Below are 23,202 nucleotides of genomic sequence, written 5' to 3'. Positions count from 1 at the left end.
TGGCCAGTCACGCGGCTGAGGGGCAGCGAGGGCGGAGAGGGTCCAGAGCCGCAGGCCCGGAGAAGAAAGGACAGTCACGTGGGGATGTCTGAGTAAGCGCCTTCACGTGATGATCTCACTCGCCAAAGTCAGCCTTTTTCTGTTTCATTTTTTTATCTGAAGTTTAAATGAGGAATGATAATAGGATCGCAAGGATACAGTGTGGCCTGAAATCAGGCGCGCAAACTATTCAGGGAAACAATGTTTCTACCTGAATACAAGGGACTGTGACAGTCCCCTATCCAGGGGGCCGACTCCCGTGTACCTTACTTATCTTCACTTGGCTCTGCTCTGCTGTCCCAAACCGACACAATTAAGGAGAAAGGGTCTCTGAGTTCTTGAAATCACTGACACAAATCTAGCAAACTTTCCTCGCAGCGTGGGCCCCAGACCCTTGCTCAAAGACCAGGGAACATTCTATCAGGAAAATCCTATCTGACACATTCTTGCTACAAGTGGGGCTGTCTGCTGCTGCCCACCCCGGCGGATCAGGGACTGGGGCAGGCGGGGGGGGGTGGGGGAAGTGGTATGGGGAAGGCAGTTGTGAGAAATGAGGACAACGATGAAAAGTAAAGCTCCCACTGACAGAAAAGATCTAGACCTGTAAGTATGAGATAGGAAATATGTGCAGGGAAGAGAGTTCTGTATTTGTCAGAAGTTCCTGAGAGGATGCGGAGATCGATAAGCCTGCAGGGTCAGAAAAGCGTCAGGGGCTGCGGTGCACACTCTGTTAAGAACTGGAGAGAACAAATGGCACATTTTCAAAACCCAGAGTTAAAATGGTTAAAGTAATTTAAAAATGCATTTTAGCTTTTAAAGGAGTAAGCTTCAGTGATCTGGAAAATTCATCTTAGCAGTACTTACAGTATGAGTATCATTATTGGGTCTTAGGTATAGGAGGACAAAAGAACATGAGGGGGGGAAAAAGGAAGATTAGTTGAGAGAAGCATAATGCGCCAGGAAAGCACATAAGGGGGAAAGAAAGTGCATCTTAGGAACAAGGCAGGAAAAGAGGGAGTGGCCGATTTCCCTTTGTGGCCTCCCAGGGGACTGACAGCAGGTGTCACTTCTGACCTAAGCCCTCTCTCAATGGCTTCAAGAAATGGTAGGGTTTCTGCGATGGCAGGTGATGCTCACTGCAAAACTCAATGCATCAACGTGTGTTTTTAATTCCCAATTATGTGCGATGCCTTATGTGCGGCCCTTCCTCCCGTTTATCCCCAGCAACGCGCGGGAGCAGGGTGTTTCAGCATAAGCCACGGGCTCTCTTGTCTTCTATTTAGAAGCAGCTAGTGGCCGTGATTTCATATATCCTTATTTTATTTATTATTATTTAGTAAAATTATCAACTGATGTTTTTTTTTTCTTATTTAATTTCTCACGATGTATTTTATTCACATTCGGATTGAATGTGAACCCCAGGGAACAGCGTGGCAAACTACCATTGGAGATCTTTGGAGCTGTAAATCCCTAAATTTTTTATTATGCTCAGACTGATTCCTCTCAGTCAGCCCCAAAGAGAAACGAGGAAAACCCCAGGCTTTGAATTAAGGCAAAATTGTTATTCATCTTCCAGTGAGTGCTTTGCCAGGCCATTTCTTCCTTGTCAGGACTGGGGCTGGCCCAGGGCCCACCAAAGGCATAGCCTGAGAGGGGAAGTTACAGTGGAGGGTCCCTGAGATGTCTTGCCATATTACTCTCTTCATCCAAGCGGTTGATTTGGTTTAAGACTTGTATCCTTAGGGGCGCCTGGGTGGCTCAGCGGGTTAAAGCCTCTGCCTTCGGCTCAGGTCATGATCCCAGGGTCCTGGGATCGAGCCCCACATCAGGCTCTCTGCTCAGCAGGGAGCCTGCTTCCCTTCCTCTCTCTGCCTGCCTCTCTGCCTACCTGTGATCTCTGTCTGTCAAATAAATAAATAAAATCTTTAAAAAAAAAAAAGACTTGTATCCTTATAACCAATCACATACAAAAGTGAGTTTGTCCACAAATTGATTCATGTAATACACTTTTATCTGGTCCTTGCAGTGTTCAAGGCACTATGTGAAAAGTGAGAAGATACAAAGGTGAATATGAAGTTCCTTCATTTCACATGTGTTTATTAAACCCCTGTTATGAGTGAGGTACTCTGCTAAGGGTTGGCAAGACAAGTATGACTAAGTTACGGTCCTCAGCCCCAGAGACATCATGGTTAGTGGAAAAGGTCAACAAGTAAAAAGACAAGACAGGTCAGGGTGGGATGTATTAATGATAAAGATAACCACAAGGCTACAAGGTAGCATGTTGGAGGGGCACCTCACCTCATGGAAGACTTCCTGGAGGAGGCAACATTTAAGACAACCCGTTCAAAAATTTTATTCATTTAGTAAGTGCCTAAATCATGAAGGAAAGTTTTGGAGGATTGGAGAAGATTTTATTGTCACACACTTTTTACAGTGCCCTATAATAAATAATGGCATTCATACCAATGATTGCTTTTGATTATTTGTGTTGAGAGTTTGGTCCCTTTCATATTTGGTTGTCCTTACAATTTGTATCACTTAACACCTTAAGTTTCCGTAGCGTAGTGGTTATCACGTTTGCCTGACACTTAACACCTTAAGACTAAGCTAGATATTTTCAGCTACAGTCCTATTTGGCTTTGAATAGGATGCTTTCTTCATTGGTAACCATGGCAGACCTTTGCTAACAGAGCGTCTCAATATCATAAGGCTTCAAACACCATCAAGTGAAGCAATTTACATAGCATAGTTAAGTTATATTTTTAGATTTTATTTCTGAAAAGGCTAATTTTTATCAGCCACTTTTGCTTAATTAGAATGACCATTGTGAAATACTTCATTCAGAGCCTCAATTAGCCTTGCTAAAATTACAAGACATTTTTTTCCCTCATTGAATGGGAAGCTGGGAATTTTAGATCAAGTATAGGCAAACTGGTTTGTTAAATTGATACTGTGAGTGGAGACTTCCTGAAGCTGAAAAAGAGGTGCCCATGGACAGAAAATATCTAATTAACTCTTAACCCTGATGGTGTTACACCGATGCTGTCCACTGGAAGCCATGCTACCTGGTTTTCCTTTACTTTCTCTTCCCTACCGTCCTCCACCCTCCATGCCCATGCTTTTCCGCTCAAAAAGGTCATTAAATATTTTCTTTTTTCTCTATCGCTGATATGCTGCACGCTGCCCCAGTAGTCCATTCTTTTTCTTTGTTGATTAAGGCCGAATGTTGCAGTCAGAACAGACCTCTAAAATGGGGTTTGCAAAAGAGGTAAAAAATAAAGTCATGTGGGGGCACCTGGGTGGCTCAGTGGGTTAAGCCTCTGCTTTTGGCTCAGTTCATGATCTCAGGGTCCTGGGATCGAGCCCCACATCAGGCTCTCTGCTCAGCGGGGAACCTGCTTCCCTCTCTCTCTCTGCCTGCCTCTCTTCCTACTTGTGATCTCTGTCTGTCAAATAAATAAATAAAATCTTTAAAAAAAATAAATAAAGTCATATGGAGCCGTGGTCCAGAGGTTATTGCTTGATATTCCTTGGGAAAATGTGCAAAAAAAAAAAGAAATGACATACCATTGAGATGTTTACGTAAAATCCTTCAGCACGAAATAGGTGAGAATATAGGGAAACCTCTTGTTTTTTTTCTCTATTCAAGTGAATTAATTGTGGTCTGCTATGTTTTCCCCTTCAGGTCATCTGAATACTGTTCAGAATTGTAGTTACCCTGGATTTTCTGTATTTGTCAACTTCATGTCCCTGTCATAGATGGTTTGTTGTAAATCAGCTGCAGAACAAGCCAGAGAGTTTGGCTTACTGGAACTGAAAGAAGGATGGGTTAAAGCAGACATTTTTGCTTTTTTGAAGGAAACCCAGTTAAATCTCAGTAGCCAGAAGCCTAAGTATCCTAGAGACTTTATGTTCAAGGACACTGAGCCCCTCATCTTCTTATCTGTTTTCTAGCTTCCTTATTATTCTAAGACAAAAATGTAGTTGAACTCACACTGTATAAAGTAATATGGCTAATCCTGAACTAACAGGACAGTCCATAACCAACTGGTATATTCACGTAAGTCTTGCCTTCATTGAAGTGGCTGTTCTGAGAGGCTTAGTTCAGTAGACATTTAAGACTCTTCTGGAATCACTTTCAGAGACTGTGACATATTCTGTGGAACGATCTTCATTCTCACAAATGTTAGTCTTTTGACAACATGTGTACTTTTTTGAAAAGATTAGAACTCACCGGATGTTAAGGGTACCATATAAGGTGGATGGCCTAGGGGACCATTACTATTCTGGGCTTAAAATTGGGTTTGACTAAAGGAATTCATTAATCTTTGCCCATGGTAGAAGTGAAATACCTACAAAGTTTGGTTTAACTGAAAATGAGAAGTTCTAATACAAGAAAATTTGTCATCACAGTGGAAAACATGTTTACCATCCAAATAAAGTAAATATAATTTTATTTTATTTTTTAAAAAGATTTTATTTATTTATTTGACAGAGAGAGAGATCACAAGTAGGCAGAGAGGCAGGCAGAGAGAGAGGGAGAAGCAGGCTCCCCGCTGAGCAGAGAGCCCAATGCGGAACTCGATCCCAGGACCCTGAGATCATGACCCGAGCTGAAGGCAGAGGCTTTAACCCACTGAGCCACCCAGGTGCCCCATAAAGTAAATATAATTTTAAACCCCTGAAAGCTTTTCTGATATTTTGATATTAAGGTTATGCTGGTTTCATGAAGTGAATCGAAAAGATTTTCATCTTTTTTGATGGTTCAGAATAATTAAAGGCCCTGGTTCTCAAACTTGACATTGTAAATACCTAAGGAATTGGGAAAAAAAAATACTGATATGTGAGTCCTACTCTCAGAGACTCTACTGGACACCTAGGGACTTTTAAAAGCCCCCTACATGATTCCGATGTATAGCCAAGAATGGGAATCATTGGTTTAAATAACATTAAAACTATTTGCTCTCGAAAATTGAGATAGAGCTCTGCTATAAAGCCACAGGGAGATGTACTGTTCAAGTTTTCTACTTCTTTTGAATCAGTTCTCAGTTCTCGTAGTTTTATTTTCAGGGAAATCCTCCATTTCTCTAGACTATAAAAGTACATTGCCATAGATGTCAATATTATATTGTTTACATATATGTAACTTTTATCTAGTTCTGTCTTTTTTTCTACTTTTGAATCTTACATATTTTTAAAAAGATTTTGTTTGTTTATTTTTAAATTGTAACTTCTTCTTCTTCTTCTGTAAAGATTCCATCTATTTATTTGACACAGAGAGAGATAGTGAGAAGAGAAACACAAGCAGGTGGAGTGGGAGAGGGAGAAGCAGATTCTCCACTGAGCAGGGAGCCTGCTGTGGGGCTTGATCCCAGGATCCTGGGACCATGACCCAAGCTGAAGGCAGATGCTTAACGACTGAGCCACCCAGGTGCCCCTAAAAGATTTTAGAGTAATCTCTACACCCAGTGTGGGGCTCAAACTCACAATCCTGAGATCAGGAGTCATATGCTATAGTGATGAGCCAGTCAGACACCCTTAATCTTACATATTGTTTTTTCAAAATCTTTTTTTTTTTTTTTAAGATTTTTATTTGTTTATTTGAGAGAAAGAGAGCATGAGCAGGGAGGAGAGGGACAAGCAGACTCCACACTGATCTGGGAGCCTGACTCAGGGCCCCGTGATCATGACCTGAGCCAAAGGCAGACACCCAACCGACTGAGCCATCCAGGTGCCCTGTTTTAAATTTTCTCTTTTTTCACTTATCCTCAGTCAGGCTCATGATGAGTTTATCAATTTTATTTGTTCTTTCAAAGAATCACCTTTCAGATTTATGTATTTTTTTTCTTTTTTGTTTGCTTTCTATTTCATTAATTTCAGCTTTTATATTTATTTGATTGATTTTATTGTTCTGTTCCTAATTTCCTCAGATGAATAGTCCTTCATGTGCATCTTCTTTAATAATGAAGGCATTTAAAGCTACACATCTTATCTATTTTTTTTAAAGATTTATTTATTTACTTGAGAGAGAGAGTGTGAGAGAGAGAAAGTTGGAGAGGAGCAGAGGGAGAGAATCTCTGGTTGAGGAGATTCCCCTGATCATTGGGATCCTGACTTGGGGCTCAATCTCATGATTCATGAGATTAAGACCTGAGCTGAAACCAAGTTGGGCACTCAACAGCCTGAGTCACCCAGGTGTCCCCCACACATCTTTTCTAATTTTAGTTTTAATTGAGACTTCTATCGAACTTGTAATTTTCCTTTACTTTTCTCTTTGATCTAATGCTTCAGATGACAGTTTTTAATTTCCAAGGATCTTAATTAAAGGAGCTAGAATTCTTTGAATCATATTTTTATTATTTAGTTAAAACCTTATTGGATTATGATATGAGAATATATCCTATGAAATGTTTACTATTTTGAATTTATTCAGGATCAAGTACATGATTGATTTTCATAAAGTCTTCTTGGACATATGAAAAATTAACTGTACTCTTTATAGGATGTAAATTTCTTCCTATATCTACATATTAAATTAAGTTCATTGATTAAATATTCAATTTTCCACATATTTAGTTTCTAATATATCTGTCTAAATATGTATATTATATATTGCTGCATAACAAATTACCCCAGTACTTAGTGTTTTAAAACTATAAACATTTAGTGTCTCCCAGTTTCTGTGGGTCAGAAATTTGAGTGCAGCTTAGCTGAATGATTCTAGCTTAGGGTCTCTCATGCTGTGATAGTCAAACTATTGACCTGAAAGGTTTCATCTGAAAGGTTGACTGGGCTCAAGGACCCATTTCCAAGATTGCTAACTCATGTGGCTGCAGGGACAGCATTTCAGTTCTTCACTGGTTATTGGCAGAACAGCTACATGGGCTTCTCCACAGGGTACCTGAGTGTGTTCTCATGACATAGCAGCTGGCTTTCCCCAGAGTGAGTGATGCAAAAGAGAAAGCAGGTAGGAAATTGTAGTGTCTTTTATGACTTAGTCACCAAAGTTGCACCCTATCACTCCTGCTTTTTTTTTTTCAATTCATTAAAAGCAAATTCCTAAATCCAACCCACATTCAAGATGAGGCAAATTAGGCTTCACCTTTTAAAAGGAGTGTCACGGGGTGCCTGAGTGGCTCAGTCAGTTAAGCAACTGCCTTTGGCTCAGGTCATGATCCTGGTGTCCTGGGATTGAGCCCCACATCAGGCTCCCTGCTCAGCAAGGAGCCTGCTTCTCCCTCTCCCTCTGCCCGCCACTTCCCTTGCTTGTCTTTTCCCTCTCTCTGTCAAATTAAAAAAAAAAAAAATCTTAAAAAAAAATAATAAAGGGAGTATCAAGAATTTGTAGACATTATTTTAAACCAATAATTCAATCTGAATTTTGTATTTGTGTTTGTATTGTTAAACAGTTTCTTCTTACATTTATAGTAGTTAAATATATGCAGCAAAAACTCATTCTTTTGTTTATTGAATACAAGTTCATGAATTGTATATTCTTCATAAGTATCTTTTATTATGTAATGTTGCTTTGTAATCATGTTTAGCACCTTTAATCTTAAATTCCACTGTCTTGTATCAATGTATACATTTTGTTTTCTCTTTGTTGTATTTACCTTGTTTTCAACCTCTCTTTACCTATATTTTAATGTGTATTTCTCACAAACTATATATACCTGATTTTTGTATTTTGATATAGTCTAGTGATCTTGGTATTTTAATTGGAGAATTTAACCCATTCACATTTAGTATAACAACAGATATTTTTGAAAATTTTTCTTCTCTTTTACTTTACTTACTATTTACTTCACTATGTTTCATCTTCTCCCTTTTCTTTTTGCTGTTTTGGTGAAGTTTTCTTTGGTGTTTTTACTGTGCTTTTCTATTCAATAGTGGTTATCTTCCCATTCCTGATAAATAATTTGTGTGTGTATTTCTCAGGTAGGTATAACTTTATTTTTCCACCATTATCCTCTCTCTCCTCCAATGAGATAAATGTATTTATTTTCATGCTTTCTACATATGTCCCCCATTAGGATGAGATTTGTGGAGAATTTGCTTTTCTTCCCTAACCTCCCCTGCAAATTCTAGTTACTGCTCATGCCATATTTTTAGTTCTTGACCATTATTAGGTTTTTCTTCGTAGTATGTCTCTTCTATTTCTAGAATCCTTGCTTGGTACTTAAGTGCAAATTCCACGTTATCACTATTGATTTATATTTATATTTAATTACATACTGAAGGGTTCATTGTTCATTGTTCACATCTGCAGTCTATATAATATATTCTTTCCTCTTGGCTCTTACTTCATTAGAATATTTTCTTGAGTGTTTTCCTCTATGGGGCACACGGGTGCTACATTCTCTGAATGCAAGCTCCTTGAATGCAGGGACTTCGTATTATTTACTTCTGTGTTTCTAGCACCAAAACTGTGTCTAGCACATAACAAGCCATCAATGCATGTTCATTGCTTTTGTGGTATTAGATCACTGCATACTCACATATGTCTTTTTTCTACTCTGATGATCATCTATGTTGTTGCTGATATTTGATCCTTTACACATCTGCAAATATTATCTATCACCCTAAGAAGTTAATGCTGTTCTGTCCAATACAGAATTCTTGGTTTACAGTCCTTTTCTTTCTTTAATTTGTAGATTTATTCTGCCATCTTCTACCTCCCACTACTGGATATGAGAAGTCTAATGCCAGGATGATTCTTTTCCCTTTGTAACTTGCTCTTTCTCTCTAGTAGCTTCTAAGACTCTTACCTGGTAATAGGAATATTTTTTCCCCTATCAGTTGTGCATAGGATTCAGGAGCTCTTTGAGACTTCAGGCTGAAGCTCCCTTTTAACCATAGAAATCTCCCTTTCTTTATTATGTAATTATTGCCTCTACTCCATCTGTTCCTTTTTCCTGATTCTGGAATGATTATTAGAATATTAGTTCTCTTGGCTTGATCTCTAATTTCTTACTCATGCCTTGTGATTTCCATCATTTTGCTTTTTAATCTGTATGAGAGATTTTTCATCTGTTTGCTTTTTTGGGTCAATAATGTATTTTCTGGGGTGCCTAGGTGACTCAGTGGGTTAAAGCCTCTGCCGTCAGCTCTGGTCATGAGATTGAGCCCTGCGTTGGGCTCTCTGCTCGGCAGGGAGCCTGTTTCCCCCTCTCTCTCTGCCTACCTCTCTGCCTACTTGTGATCTCTGTCAAGTAAACAAATAAAATATTTAAAAAAAATTATGTATTTTCCAATCTCTGTTTCTTTTAATTAGCTCTAATCTATTGACATTTTAAATTTGGCTATCACACTTTAAATGGCAAGAATTATTAACTTTTTGTTCTTTATTTTATGGTTCTCTCATTTTTTTAAAATAACATTTTCTTCTGTCCTCCAACAATTCTAGCTCATTAGGGGTTAGAACTTTAGCAGATCTGATTGGTCTGTCTCTCTCTGGTTACTGGATCCCCTTAAGTGCTAGGTTATTCTCATTTTCTATTCTCTGCATAAGCTAGATTAAGCCTGTCTATAGTTGAAGGCACAATAGTTGCTACTCCTGTATCAAGAGTGTGAGAGGAAGTCTCTACATTCCTAGGGATCCCTAAATGCAAGTATTAGTTTTCTTTTAACTTCAGACATAGAGACGAAGTTCCCTACACTTTTTCTAGTAGGATCCAGCTCCTTCTCCCCTAAACCAGGGCCACACTAATGCTCTGAGTCAGGGTTTCCCCTAATCAAGGGGGAAGAAATAAGGTCCAGATCCCATCAGGTCTAGTTCTTCCATGTTCTCACCCCAAGACACTGTACTGCTGCTCCTCTTGTCCCCTTCAGGCCTGGAATCCCAAGAGAACCTATAGACTTTAACACCCCTCAGATTACTCTGGTTTACTCATCCCAGCCAGCTGAAGGCTAGAGGAAGGAAGAGTTATCAGAGATGCAGAATCCATCCTTTTTTCTTTAAGTTATGATAAGGAATAGCCTATGTTTTTGCAACAGGCTCACACTATTTAAGCCCAATAAATTCATGAAGGTATATGAATTAATGTATAAGAAAATATAAAATAATGGGATCTTAAAATTAGAAATAACATGGAGGTCATAATAAAATGCATCTTCTCATTTGTATGGTGTTGTATGGTTTTCATGCAATTTTATACACACAGCCTCATTCGAGTTCCAGAGTAGCCCTGTATGGTAAGTATGGAAGTTATCATCCCCATTTTACAGATGAGGGAACTAAAACTCATAAAGATTAAAGAATTTACCCAAGAACACATGGGTAATAGTAGAGGTGGACTAGCCAATAAGTCTTCTTATTTCTGGTCCAGGACGCTGTACTGCTGCTTGCTTGCTTGCTTGTTTGTTTCCTGTTGTCTTCAGAACATGTTACATTGCACGATGATTTGCAGAATCCCTGAGTTAACATATTGCAATCCATATTATATATTTTTTAACTAGTTCTACTATATAGGTATGAATAACTTTAAATATATATAAATACTAGGACAGTGACTATAAGGTGGTAAGATTTTCTTTTGTAGTGTGAAATCTAAAAAAAGAGGAATCTGAAAATAGTTTGAAAAAGATTAATGTAACTAGAATATGTATTTTATTTCCTGAAGGTAACTTTTTTGAAGGGGGACAGACATTTGGACATATGGGTACTTAAGTTTTTCTCTTTGTGATGTATTTTTTCAACGTTCAGATTTATTTTACGGTGCAGTAGAAATGCATTTGACCATTTCCCTACCAGGCATGGGTCTGTCATGTTTGTTTTTTCTTGGAGTTTCGTAGTACTCCTGTAAATGAATCAATAGCTGCTATAAAGACCAGACCTCTGTCCTGATCCCAGTTCTTTTTTCCTACTAACGCTGTGTTTAAAAGTATTATCTCATACTCAGGAGAGAGAATAAAAATATTTAACAACTAATGTGGCCCGGCCAGTGAGCAGTCATAGTATCTACCAGCTGTCAACACCTGGTGCAGTTGTATCAGAGTGCGCTGCTGATATGTCAGCCCTGCTCACAGTTGCGTGGGACCTTACACTCCGCTGGGTATTTTCATATCCATTCTCTTGTTTGATCTGGGGAGGGGATGGATATAGTGTCCTCTCCCTTTTGTACACTGAGGGATTCACAGCCCAAAGAAATTAAACAGAGGGCCTCTTAGAATGCAAGACTTCCAGCTCTTGGTCCAGTGTTCTTCCTTGGGTGGAAGTTTCCCTCTTTTCCAGGGAGAAAGAAGAGATAAGGTTAGCCATTTTTGATAGGACAAAAATCAGCTCCTTTCAGAGAAAACTCAGAGTAGGTAGTGGGTAGAATAAGCAGTCACCATGTCCCCTGGAAGCTTCCTACCCCAAGCTAATGCTTCACTTCCAAAGTCCCTTCCAGGAGATGCCTGACCTAGAAGAGTGGAACTACCTCAAGTTAGTGAGCAGATTTTTCCCAGTGGAGGAAGTGATTCTGCCTCTTTTCTCCATCTTCACAGGGAAGTTAAGTACAAAGCCTTATTTTAAAAGTACATTCTTTTAACTGCTTGTTTTCCCCCGCTTTCCTCCTTCCACAGAATGGTCTCCCCTCAGGGAGCAACTCATATATTTTTAATGGTGATTTTGTAGATCGAGGAAAACATTCCATGGAGATCCTAATGATCCTGTTTGTGAGTTTTCTTGTCTACCCCAATGACCTGCACTTGAACAGAGGGAACCATGAAGATTTTATGATGAATCTGAGGTAACCTAGGTCTTTAGATTTCCTCTTTTATTTCCCATACTGAAAAATACTGCCAGGTTTAGTTCCTAGCAGAGAGTTACAAGTGAGTGTAGAGAAGTAAGGATGAGGAGAATCTCAAGGGAGACCTTCAAGTCTTACCTCAATTTACTACCTCAGTCTTCTACTGAGTGAGTATACGTTGCTCTGAAGTCTTCTTCCATTTTCGTCTAGTTCTGTCCTTGCTTCTCCCTTCTGTTATGTTCTTTCTCTTCCTCCCATGCCTCCCATCATAGGCCAAATTTTTTCCTGGATGGATGTATTAGGCCAGTTTTGGAGGTGTGGTAGTTTCTATGAGCAGGCTTAGATGAGATCATTCTGTTGCTACACTTTTGGCTTGCCTCAGATGTTGTCTCAGAAACTAGTGCTGTGTTTTTCACTGATGTGTATATTTTTTATGACATGGTGATTGCTTCTGGCATAATTGTTCATAAACACATTTGAGAACAGCTGTAATGTAGCATTTCAACTATCTGACTCACTGGAGATTTGAGGAATAACGATTGGTTCAATAGCTTACCAAATTTTGCTGGAAGACATAGTCGGTGATAAATGTTCCCCTTTCCCTTCTTTCTTCTTCCTTCACCCCTCCTTTGCCAGTTTGGTCTAGGGCAGTAGAAGGCATGACGTGTCTCATGCTTTTATTTCTAGGTTTTTGGGTGCCTTGATAAAAGCTCAGCAACTGATGAGTCTTGCCTTTGGGGCAGTTTCATCCCCTGGCTTTGAGTAGAGATTTTCCAATTATAATGTTTCAAGCATGGAAGGACTTAGCTAAGACATAGCTAAGACTATGATGAAAAAAGTCCCAGACTGTTCTCAGAGGTCCTTTATATGTAATGTAGCTCAAAAGGTTTTTTTGGGCATGCCACTCATCCTTTCATTTATTCAGTTAGCCAATCATATTTATCTCATGTCTATGATGGTTAATGAAAGAGACATGGCCTCTGCCCTCACAGAGTTTACATCTAGCAGGGAAGACTTACATTGAACAGGTTTTTCAAGTGTGATAAGTTTGTAAAGTGGGGACCTAACTTGTCTGGGGGGTGATAGAAGGTTCTCCCGTAGAAGTATGGTATCAGCCTGAAACCTGAGGATGAATTAGGCAATTCAGAGATGAGGAATGATATTCCACACTGAGGGGACAACTTGGGTAGAATATGAGACAAGACTTTTTAGATTTGAAAGAACTTTAGGAGGGTAGGAGCACAGACTGAGGGACAGGATGGTCCCTAGCAGGGCTGGAGACATAAGACATGGTTGGATCATGCAAAGGAATTTAGAACTTTTTTCTAAGGACAACAACAATAATCATAGAAGAGTATCATAAAATTTGTGTTTTAAATGCAGCAGGAAGAAATATTTGAATGTGGGAGGTCAATTAGGAGGTAGTTGAAGAGATAGATGATGGTTTCTCATGTAGACTAAGGTAGTAGGGATGGAGATACAAAGAAGTAGACAGATTCGAGAGGAGTTTAGGCAATGACGGTTTAAAGTGTGGTAATGTGATATGGGGGACTTGAAAGTAGAGAGAATCAAGGATAACCTCCAGGTTTCCGGCTTCAATGTGAGAGTACATTGGCATTGTTCACTGATATTGGGAACATGACAAGAAGAAAAGGTTGAGATGAGAATGAGCGGTAAGTTCATTTTGGGGTAAGGTGATTTGAAGGGCTTTTTGATTAGGTAGTTGCATATTTGTGTCCAGAGCACAGACATGCAGTGTGGCCTGCAGCATTGTCTGGCAACATTGGCACATACATAGTACCCAGAGCCCTAGGCAAGGATGAGATTGCCAAGAGAGAGTGAAGGGAGAAGAGGGCCTAGGACAGAATCCGAAGGAATGCCACCATTCAAGGTGAGGCAGAGAAAAACTTGCAAAGGAGATGTAGAATACCCAGAAAGGTACAAGGAAAACCAAGAGGGTTTATTGTCACAGAATCCAAGAGAAGAAAAGTCTTCCAGAAGGATGATGTAGTCAACTATATTTAGTGCTTCAGAGAGGGCAAGAAGCATGAGGACTGCAAGGTGTCCATTGGATTTAACAACATAGACACCTTTGGCGAGTGCAGGACTAAATTCATCTCGGGAAACACATCTAGAAGCCTGACATGACATGATTTGCATGGAAACCTGGAATAAATATGCTGTGTTCTGACTTCCCTTTCTTGGGCCTTAAGAATATATATGATTATCCTAAGGCAAGGAAAAGTCATTTTAAAAATTTCCATCATGGACGTTCCCTTCATGATTACTATTCAGGCATGAAAATTCCTGACTCTTTCTATTAAAATATTGAATACTATTACATGAACTATATCAGAGAGAGTGTAAAGAACCAACTTGCTGTCTTCTAGTCTTTTCTTTGTCTCTGTTCTGTCTCTCCCCCCAACCCCCCCTTCCTGCACCTTCATTCATTTACTCTAAGATTCAGGATGTCTGAGAAATTCTATCTAAATGAAAAGCATTCTCCCACACAGCTTCCCCCAGCTGCCACGGCACACTTCTCCGAGTACTCACAGCAGCTACACATCCTATACCTAGCACATATTTCTTAAGTTGCCTTGAAAATTGTTTCATGAAAGCTTATCTTCCTTCTCCATGCTATAAGCTCCTTCCAAGTAGGGATGATGTCATTGGCTGCTTTTGTTCTTTCCCATCATGCCTAGCAAAAACTTGGGTAAGTAATAGTTTCAACTAAACTCTGAGTTCTTCATACTTGTGATAATGAGATGTCAGTAGGTCCCCTTTTTGCATGACGTAAGTAGGAGTTATCAACATTTAATCAGTTTTGAACACCATTGTTCTCTTTTTTTTCAGGTATGGCTTCACAAAAGAAATTTTGCATAAATATAAGGTAAGACTCGTACTTTTTATTACTTTTTTAATGCATTCACTTTGCTGCTTGTCCATAGACCTACCAAAAAAGAGTCTTTGGGAAGGGTGATGGGTTTAAAAAAATAAATAAATAAAAGCACAGCAGGAACCTCTGGCCAGGGTAGAGGCCTCATTTTCTTCCTGGACCAAACCAAGCTTTTTCATTGTGACTTTCATTGTTATTAGTTTCAGCACAGATACAAACATATTCTATTGTTGTAAATGTACCCAGGATTTGTTTTATGGTAAACATGCAGATACAGAAATGATTATCACAAAGGAAGAGATTTGTACTCACTGTAAGTGAGTAAAGGAGTGGGCTCTGGATTGGTTAGTTTGCATATGAAAGACACTCATCTGCATATGAAAGGTAAATCATCTATGATTTCTAGGAATTAGCTACCTCTGGGAAGAGCAATCTCTCCTCTAGGGTCAGCAAGGAACCAAGTTGTCAAAGTATCAAAAACATAGAATAAAAAACCAACAAAAGTAGAATAAAAAGACATGATTAATGCATGCTGGTGGGTTGGTGACTCCATGACTCCTTTGTGTGGCATGAAAGCTGTTGCTTTTTGTGATAAACTTGAACTTACCAAAAAACAAAACTTACTCCAGTTCTTACCTACAGATGCATGGAAAGAAAATCTTACAAATCTTAGAAGATGTCTATACCTGGCTCCCAATTGGTACAATCATTGACAATGAAATCCTGGTCATACATGGTGGGATATCAGAGTCCACAGACTTGAATTTGCTCCACCATATAGAAAGACACAAAGTAAGAAAAAATGTTTACATAAATCTTGTCTCAGAGTTTTTATAAGGGGATGTACACCTCTTTGCATTTCTAATTTTGTATTCACTTACGTTTTAGTAGTTGTCATAACTCTGCAAAAATTAGTACAAATTTTAAGAAAATCTATGATTGCAAGATAAAGAACTGAATGGGTAACTTCTACATATGGCAAATGTATTTTTTTTAACTTCATGATGTAAGTGGAAAATGAGGAACTGTTGGCATTTCATATAGTTTCTAAAAGTGAAGAATCCTGATATTTTAAAATTAAAATTTCTGATTAATGTTGTAGTAAAATATACATAACATGAAATGAACCACTTTAATTAACCATTTTTAAGTGTAGAGCTCAGTGGCATTAAGTGCATTCTCATTGTTGTGCCATCATCCCCACCATCCATTCCCAGAATTTTTCATCTTCCCAAACTGAAACTCTACCCATTAAGCAGCAGCTCTCCAATCTCCCCTCTTCCTAGCCCCTGCTGACCACCATTCTATCTTCTGTCTCTGAATTTGACTACTCGGGGTGTCTCATATAGATGGAGCCATAGAGCAATTTATTTCTGAATTGCTATGACTTCTCTTATCCTCCAAATGGCTCAGGGTATTTTGAGGGGAAATGTTTTAAACTGAGTAATCAGAGTCAGTACAACAGAAACAGAGCAAGAACAGGTACAGAACCTCTAAGGGAAGAGGCTGGGTGTGGCCTGTAAAGCTCCCATACTTAGCAAAGGGCTCTGGCTGGGTCTTGCCAAGTGACTGGAATTATCTGGGTCCTGTACCAGAGCCCAGGCAACGCCCGCAGACCAGGGGCATAGGATGTGCCCTGTGAGCATGAGGACCAATAGCAGCTCCAGAACCAGATGACCAGTTACGGTCCTAGTGAGAAGCCTGAACCCTTACCCCTCCAGACTGAGAGTCAACTTCCAACCAATCCAGACAAGTAGAGTCTAGAGCTGGAATTTAATTTGGTATAGACAGAAGTGTGACCCTTCTTCACCTTGAGTTTCTGGAACCCTTATCACTTTATATACATATGAAAGATAGTATTATTGCTAACTTCTTCTCATCCTTTTAATATCAGCTTAAATGGACCCCCTCCTCTGGAAAGCCTTGCATGACCTCCGGACTACGTCAGGTCCGCTTCTATCTGCTCTCAAGCCCCTTGTACATATCCTTCGTAACAGTTACCAGAACTAAGTGTAGAATTGGGGTACTATTTTCTATCCTCCCCTGCTTCTCTCATTCACTGATATAAACTCCAGCACCTAAGATGCAGTGAATACTTTTTGTTTTTTTACTTTTTTATAATCTATGTTTTTAAAAAATTTTTAAATTAACATATAATGTATTATTAGCACCAGGGGTACGGGTCTGTGAATCGCCAGGTTTGTACTTCACAGCACTCATCATATCACATACCTTCCCCAGTGTTCATAACCCAAACACCCTCTACCTACCCCCCGCCCCGCTGCCCCGGCAACCCTCAGTTTGTTTTGTGAGATTAAGAGTCTCTTATGGTTTGTCTCCCTCCCGATCCCATCTTGTTCCATTTATTCCTTTCCTACCCCCTAAACCCCCCACATTGCCTCTCAACTTCCTCATATCAGGGAGATCATATGATAATTGTCTTTCTCTGATTGACTTATTTCACTAAGCATAATACCCTCTAGTTCCATCCCTGTCGTCGCAATGGCAAGATTTCATTTCTTTTGATGGTTGCATAGTATTCCACTATATATATATATATATATATATATATATATATATATATATATATACACACACATACATACATACCACATCTTCTTTATCCATTCATCTGTTGTTGGACATCTAGTTTCTTCCCATAGTTTGGCTATTGTGGACATTGCTGCTATAAACATTCGGGTGTATGTGCCCCTTTGGATGATGTAGTGAATACTTAATCAGTGTTTGTTGGCTGTGTCCTAAGACATTTAAGACCAAAGCAGGGAAGACTGAAGACAAAACTGGATAGAAACTTCTTTACCACCCCTTTCCTGATTCTGTGGTGATTTTACATCCCTCCTCTCCAACTTCACCCAACCATGACCATATCTCCTGGCTTGTACCTGTTGTTCTGGTAATTGTTAATAGTGTCTCCCTTTATTCTCAGTACTCCGACTGCAGTAAATTTTAAGGTCACCCTGTGTTGAAGGCTTCTTTCTCATGGTATCAGCAAATAGTCAAGCTAGTAAAACATTTCGATCAAGATAGTCAGTTTAACATAATGAGTGGACGTGATTCTAGGCAAGAGTGAGGGAACATGATGTTTTAGTCAGTCAGGTATTGTCAAGCACGCAGCAGGAGTGCCATGCTCTACCACCACCCGCCATGCGACAACAGTGCTCATCAGCCATGGCAGCCACTACAATTGATCTGATTGAAAACTTATCCTTTTCTGAAGGGAGCCTGAGCAGCCAGCCCTCTCTAGAGCTTTCTGAGCTATGAAGAGCATGGCTTGGGGTGCCTGGGTGGCTCAGTTGGTTAAGCCTCTGAGTCTTGGTCTCAGCTCAGGTCTCTATCTCAGGGTCATGAGTTCAAGCCCCAAGTTGGGTTCCATGCTGGTTGTGGAGCCCACTTAGGAAAAAAGAAAAAAAAAAAAAAAAGACCATGTCTCTAGAATGGCTGTTACTCTCTCTGCGGAGATCAAAGGGTGAGAGCCACCTTGACTTAGTAACGTTCATGAAGCTCTGACATCAGACAGCCAAAGCCAGCTTTACATCCTACTTCTGCCACTTCCTGGCTGGGTGACTGGGCATGAAAGGTTTTGAAACCTCAGTTTCTGCCCCTGTGCATGGAAGCTAAAAATACCTACTATATTGAATTGTTAGGAGGATTAAATATAATTATTTAGGTGAAGAAAACAGCGTAGAGTAAGCTCTGAACACAAAGCACTCTCCCTCCAACTCTCTCCTCTCTTTCCTGATACTTGGAACTGAGGGTTGAATTTTAGTCACCAAGACACCCCTTGGGGAGAAGTTTTTAGGCCAGGAGTTTTCCCAGGAAAACAAATTTTATCTCCTTTGGGGGTCATCATTCCACCTACTCATAAGCCTGGTTTTAAAGATAGAAATCTGACTTGTGTCCTTCTTGTGTCTTCTACCCCTCCTAGAATGAGGTTGAATTGACAGCACGTACTTGTTGTATTAAATACAATTGAACTGTAGCAAAAGTAGAAGGTTTAAGACTTTGGAACTCTACCAAATGAAATGCAAAAGTAGATTTTCAGGTCCAATTTTATACCTTTCCCATTTTCTCCACTTTCCCATCCCTTAGGACTCTCTAAGGGTAGGGATGACCACACTTCCTGGTTTATGCCGGCTGTTGTGGTATGGTTGTTAATGGCAGCAGGGAGTAGGGTTGGGGGAAACCTGATGACAACCACCTTCTAGGTTCATCAAAGGCATTTTGTAAGGTGCGTAGGCCAGCGGGGCTGTCAGTGCAGAGGAACAGAGAAGGAAGATTCTATAAGACTGAGATTCTAGTTTAGAATTCTTTCAGCTCCCTGGCAGGGTGTAGGAGAAAGGATGGCCAGCAGCACTCCCAGGAGAAAATGGTGGCGTGGAACTTTAGGGAGGAGCTGGGCAAAGTATCCTGATCCTAAGTGGCCTGGAAAAACACACCTTCTTCATCAGCTGAGGCACAGCAATAGAGACAGAGCGGCAATGGGCACTGGAGTTTCTGCCAGCAGCACATGAAGCACAGGGTTTTGCTAAAGTGTGAATTTGTTTTGTAGATGAAATCTGTGCTGATGCCACCAATTTCCATAGATGAAGACCATGATACTGACTTGAAGAAAACTAAGACAGGTGCAAATGTTGTACCTCGGGAAATCAAAACAAATGAATCCCCTTCCGAACAGTTACCAAAGCATGAATGGGAACAGGTAGGTATCAAAGTGTTCACCAAAGTGGCAGTGAAGATGCCGCATTGATGATGCTGTCCCTTAGATCCATAACAAGTGACTTACCTTTATAAGCAAACTCTTCTTTCTGAACTCATCACTATACTTTTATTTATTTATTTATTTATTTATTTTTAAAAGATTTTATTTATTTATTTGACAGAGAGAGATCACAAACAGGCAGAGAGGCAGGCAGAGAGAGAGGAGGAAGCAGGCTCCCTGCTGAGCAGAGAGCCCGATGCGGGGCTCGATCCCAGGACCCTGAGATCATGACCTGAGCCGAAGGCAGCGGCTTAACCCACTGAGCCACCCAGGCGCCCCTCATCACTATACTTTTAATAGTCTCATTGAGATAGACTTGCATTTAAAGTATATAATTCAGTGGTTTCGGTATATTTACAGTGTTGAGCAACTGTCATGACGATCTAACTTTAGAACGTTTTCATCACCTGAAAAAGAAACTCCATACCTATTACTAGTCACTCCCCCTTCCCTCCCCAATCACCCCCTCCCCCAGCCTTAGGCAACCGCTAATCTACTTTTGGTCTTTATAGATTTGCCTATTCTGGACATGCTATAGAAATGGACCCATACAATATGTCTGGCTTCTTGTACTCAGCCCAATGTTTTGAGGTTCATCCATGTTGTACTTCGTTGTGTGGATATGCTACATTTTGTTTATTCATTCATGAGTGGGTAGACATTTGAGTTGTTTCTGCTTCTTGGCTATTATGAATAATGCTGCTATAAACACTGACATAAAAGTTTTTCTGTGGGCATAGGTTTTCATTTCTCTTTGGTATATACCTGAGAATGGAATTGCTCAGTCATAAGATAATTCTGAGTTGAACATTTTGAGAAACTTCCAAACTGTTCTCCCAAGGAGCTGCACCATTTTACATTTCCATTACCAATGTATGAAGGTTCCAATTTCTTCACATTCTCACTAAGAAATTGTCTCTCCTCTTTTTTTTTTTTTTTTTAATTTATTTATTTGACAGACAGAGATCACAAGTAGGCAGAGAGGCAGGCGGAGAGAGAGGAGGAAGCAGGCTTCCTGCTGAGCAGAGAGCCTGATGTGGGGCTCGATCCCAGGACCCTGGGATCATGACCTGAGCTGAAGGCAGAGGCTTTAACCCACTGAGCCACCCAGGCGCCCCTCTCCTTTTGATTATGGCTGTCCTAGTGGGTGTGAGGTCGAATCTTATTATGGTTTTGATTTGTTGTGGTTTTGGTATTTCTCTAATGATGTTGAGCATCTTTTCGTGTGCTAATTGGCCATCTGTATATCTTGGGAGAAATATCTATTCAGATCCTTTGCTCATTTTAAAAATTGAGTTATCTTTTTATTATCGCATTATAAGAGTTCTTCATATATTCTGGATATAAATTCCTTATCAGATTTATTATTTGCCAATATTCTTTCCTATTCTGTGGGCTATCTTTTCCTTCTCTTGATAGTATTATTTGCAGCACCAAAGTTTTTAAATTTTGATGAAATCTAATATTTATTTTTTTTAACTAGTGTTTTTGGGGTTTTATCTAAGAAACCTTTGCCTAACCCAAAGTCATGAGGATTTATTGCTATATTTTCTTCTAAGAATTTTATAGATTAAGCACTTACATTTGGGTAATCCATTTTGAGTTAATTTTTGTGTATGCTGGGAGGTAGGGGTCTAACTTTATTCTTTCACATGTGGATCTCCAGTTATTCCAATACCACTTATTCTCATTGAATTTTCTTGGCACTTTTATCAAAAATCAACAGACCATAAATATGAAGGTTTATTTCTAGACTCTTAATTCTACTCCCTGATCTATATGCCTATCCTTACATCAGCACTACACAGTTTTGAATACTGTAGCTTTGTAGAAAGTTTTGAAACTGGAAAATGTGAGTTGTTTTGTTGTTCTTTTTCAAGATTGTTTTGACTGGGGGTGCCTGGGTGGCTTAGTTGGTTGAGTTACTGCTTTCAGCCCAGGTCATGATCCTGGAGTCCAGATAGGGCCAGTGGCAGTGGGGCTCCCTCCTCAGCTGGGGTTCTGTGTCTCCCTCTGCCCTTCCCCTCTCATGCTCTCTCTCTCTGTCACTTTCTCTCTCAAATAAACAAATAAAATCTTCAAGGCAAAAAAAAAAAAAAAAAAGATTGTTTTGACTGTTCTGGGTCCCTTGAATTTCTGTATGAATTTTAGGGTCATCTTGTCAATTTCTACCAAAAGACAGGTGGGATTTTGGTAGGAATTGCTTTGAATCTGTGTTCTTATTGCAATCTTAACAATATTATATACCCAATTCCATGAATATGGAATGTCTTTCCATGTATTTAGATCTTTAATTTCAACAGTGTTTTTAATAATGTACACTGTGGCACTTGTTTGGCTCAAGTGATGTTATTGTAAAACAGAATTGTTTTTTAAATTACCTTTAGAAATACAGTTGACTTGTGTATACTGATCTCATGTTATGAACCTTGATAAGCCTGTTGATTCATCCTAATGATTTTTAGTGGTTCATTGGGACCTTCTATATACATGAGCATGTTATCTGTGAATAGAGATAATTTTGCTTCTTCCTTTCCAAACTGTCTGCCTTTTATTTCTTTTTCTTCCTTAATAACCCTGTCTAGAACCTCCAGTATGGCGTTGAATAGAAGTGATGAGAGTAGATAGACATCCTTTTTTTATTCCTGATATTAGAGGAAGGCATTCAGTCTTTCACCATTAAGTATATTAGCTGCCCTTCATCATGAGGAGGTTCCCTTCTGTGCCTACTTTGTTGAATGTTTTTATCATGGAAGAGTGTTGGATTTTGTCAAATGATTTTTTTGTATCTATTAAGATGATCTTATGGGGTTTGCTCTTTACTCTATCAATATGACGTATTACATTGATTGATTTAAACCAACCTTACATTCTTGGGACAAATCCCACTTAGTCATGGTGTGTAATACATTTTATATGCTGCTCACTTCAGTTTGCTAATTTTTAAAAAGGATTTTACATCTATATTCATAAGGGTGTTCTGTAGTTTTCTTGTGATGTCTTTGGTATTAGCATAAGACTGGCCTCATAGGATGAGTTGGGAAGCATTAGGTCCTCTTCCACTTGTTGGAGGAGTTTATGAAGGACTGATAATTTTTCTTCAAATGTTTGGTAGAATTCATCAGTGAAACGATCTGAGCCTGGGCTTTTCTTTGTAGGAATTTTTAAAAATTATCAACTTAGTCTTCTTTCTTGTTATAGTTCTATTTGGATTTTTTATTTCTTCTTGAGTAGTTTGTATATTGGTAGTCCTGATAGTTTCTCTTCCTTGGAATCTGTCATTTCATCTAATTTATCTTGTTGTTTGTAATATATATACATTTAAATACACATAGAGTCTGTAGTGCTATCACCTCTTTCATTCCTAATTTTAGCCAGTTGAGTCTCTTCTTTTCCTTGGTCAGACTCACTAAGGTTTGTTAATTTTATTGATCTTTTCACAAAACCAATTTTTGGTTTTATTGACTTTATTATTTTCTATTCTCTCCGTCGTTTATTTCTACCCTAATCTTTATCTAATTTCCTTTTTTCTGTTTGCTTTAGATTTCGTTTGCTCTTCTTTTTCTAGTTTCCTAAGGTGAAAGGTAATGTCATTAATTTGAGATCACTTGCCTTTTGTAATGAAGCTATAAATTTCCCTGTAACTACTACCTTAGCTCCTTCCTGTAAGTTTTGCCATGTTTTGCTTTCATTTTCATCCATCTCTAAGTATTTTCTAATTTCCCTTGTGATTTCTTCTTTAACCCATACATTAT

General features: G+C 39.2%; 1 protein-coding gene across 4 annotated transcripts in view; it reads left to right on the top strand.

The window, feature by feature from the left end:
* The window catches only part of PPEF1 (protein phosphatase with EF-hand domain 1), a 134,318-nt gene that overhangs the window by 80,999 nt on the left and 30,117 nt on the right, over positions 1-23,202 (top strand). For all 4 annotated transcript variants that reach the window (XM_047716630.1, XM_047716631.1, XM_047716628.1 and 1 more), the window contains 4 exons: positions 11,605-11,771; positions 14,625-14,661; positions 15,310-15,459; positions 19,238-19,387. In XM_047716630.1, the coding sequence (XP_047572586.1) occupies positions 11,605-11,771; positions 14,625-14,661; positions 15,310-15,459; positions 19,238-19,387 (504 nt within the window). The remainder of the gene's footprint in view (positions 1-11,604; positions 11,772-14,624; positions 14,662-15,309; positions 15,460-19,237; positions 19,388-23,202) is intronic.

This window comes from Lutra lutra, chromosome X (genome assembly GCF_902655055.1).
Source record: "Lutra lutra chromosome X, mLutLut1.2, whole genome shotgun sequence".
NCBI lineage: Eukaryota > Metazoa > Chordata > Mammalia > Carnivora > Mustelidae > Lutra > Lutra lutra.
Note: the sequence above shows the minus strand (reverse complement) of the source record. Positions and strands in the feature narration are given on the sequence as shown.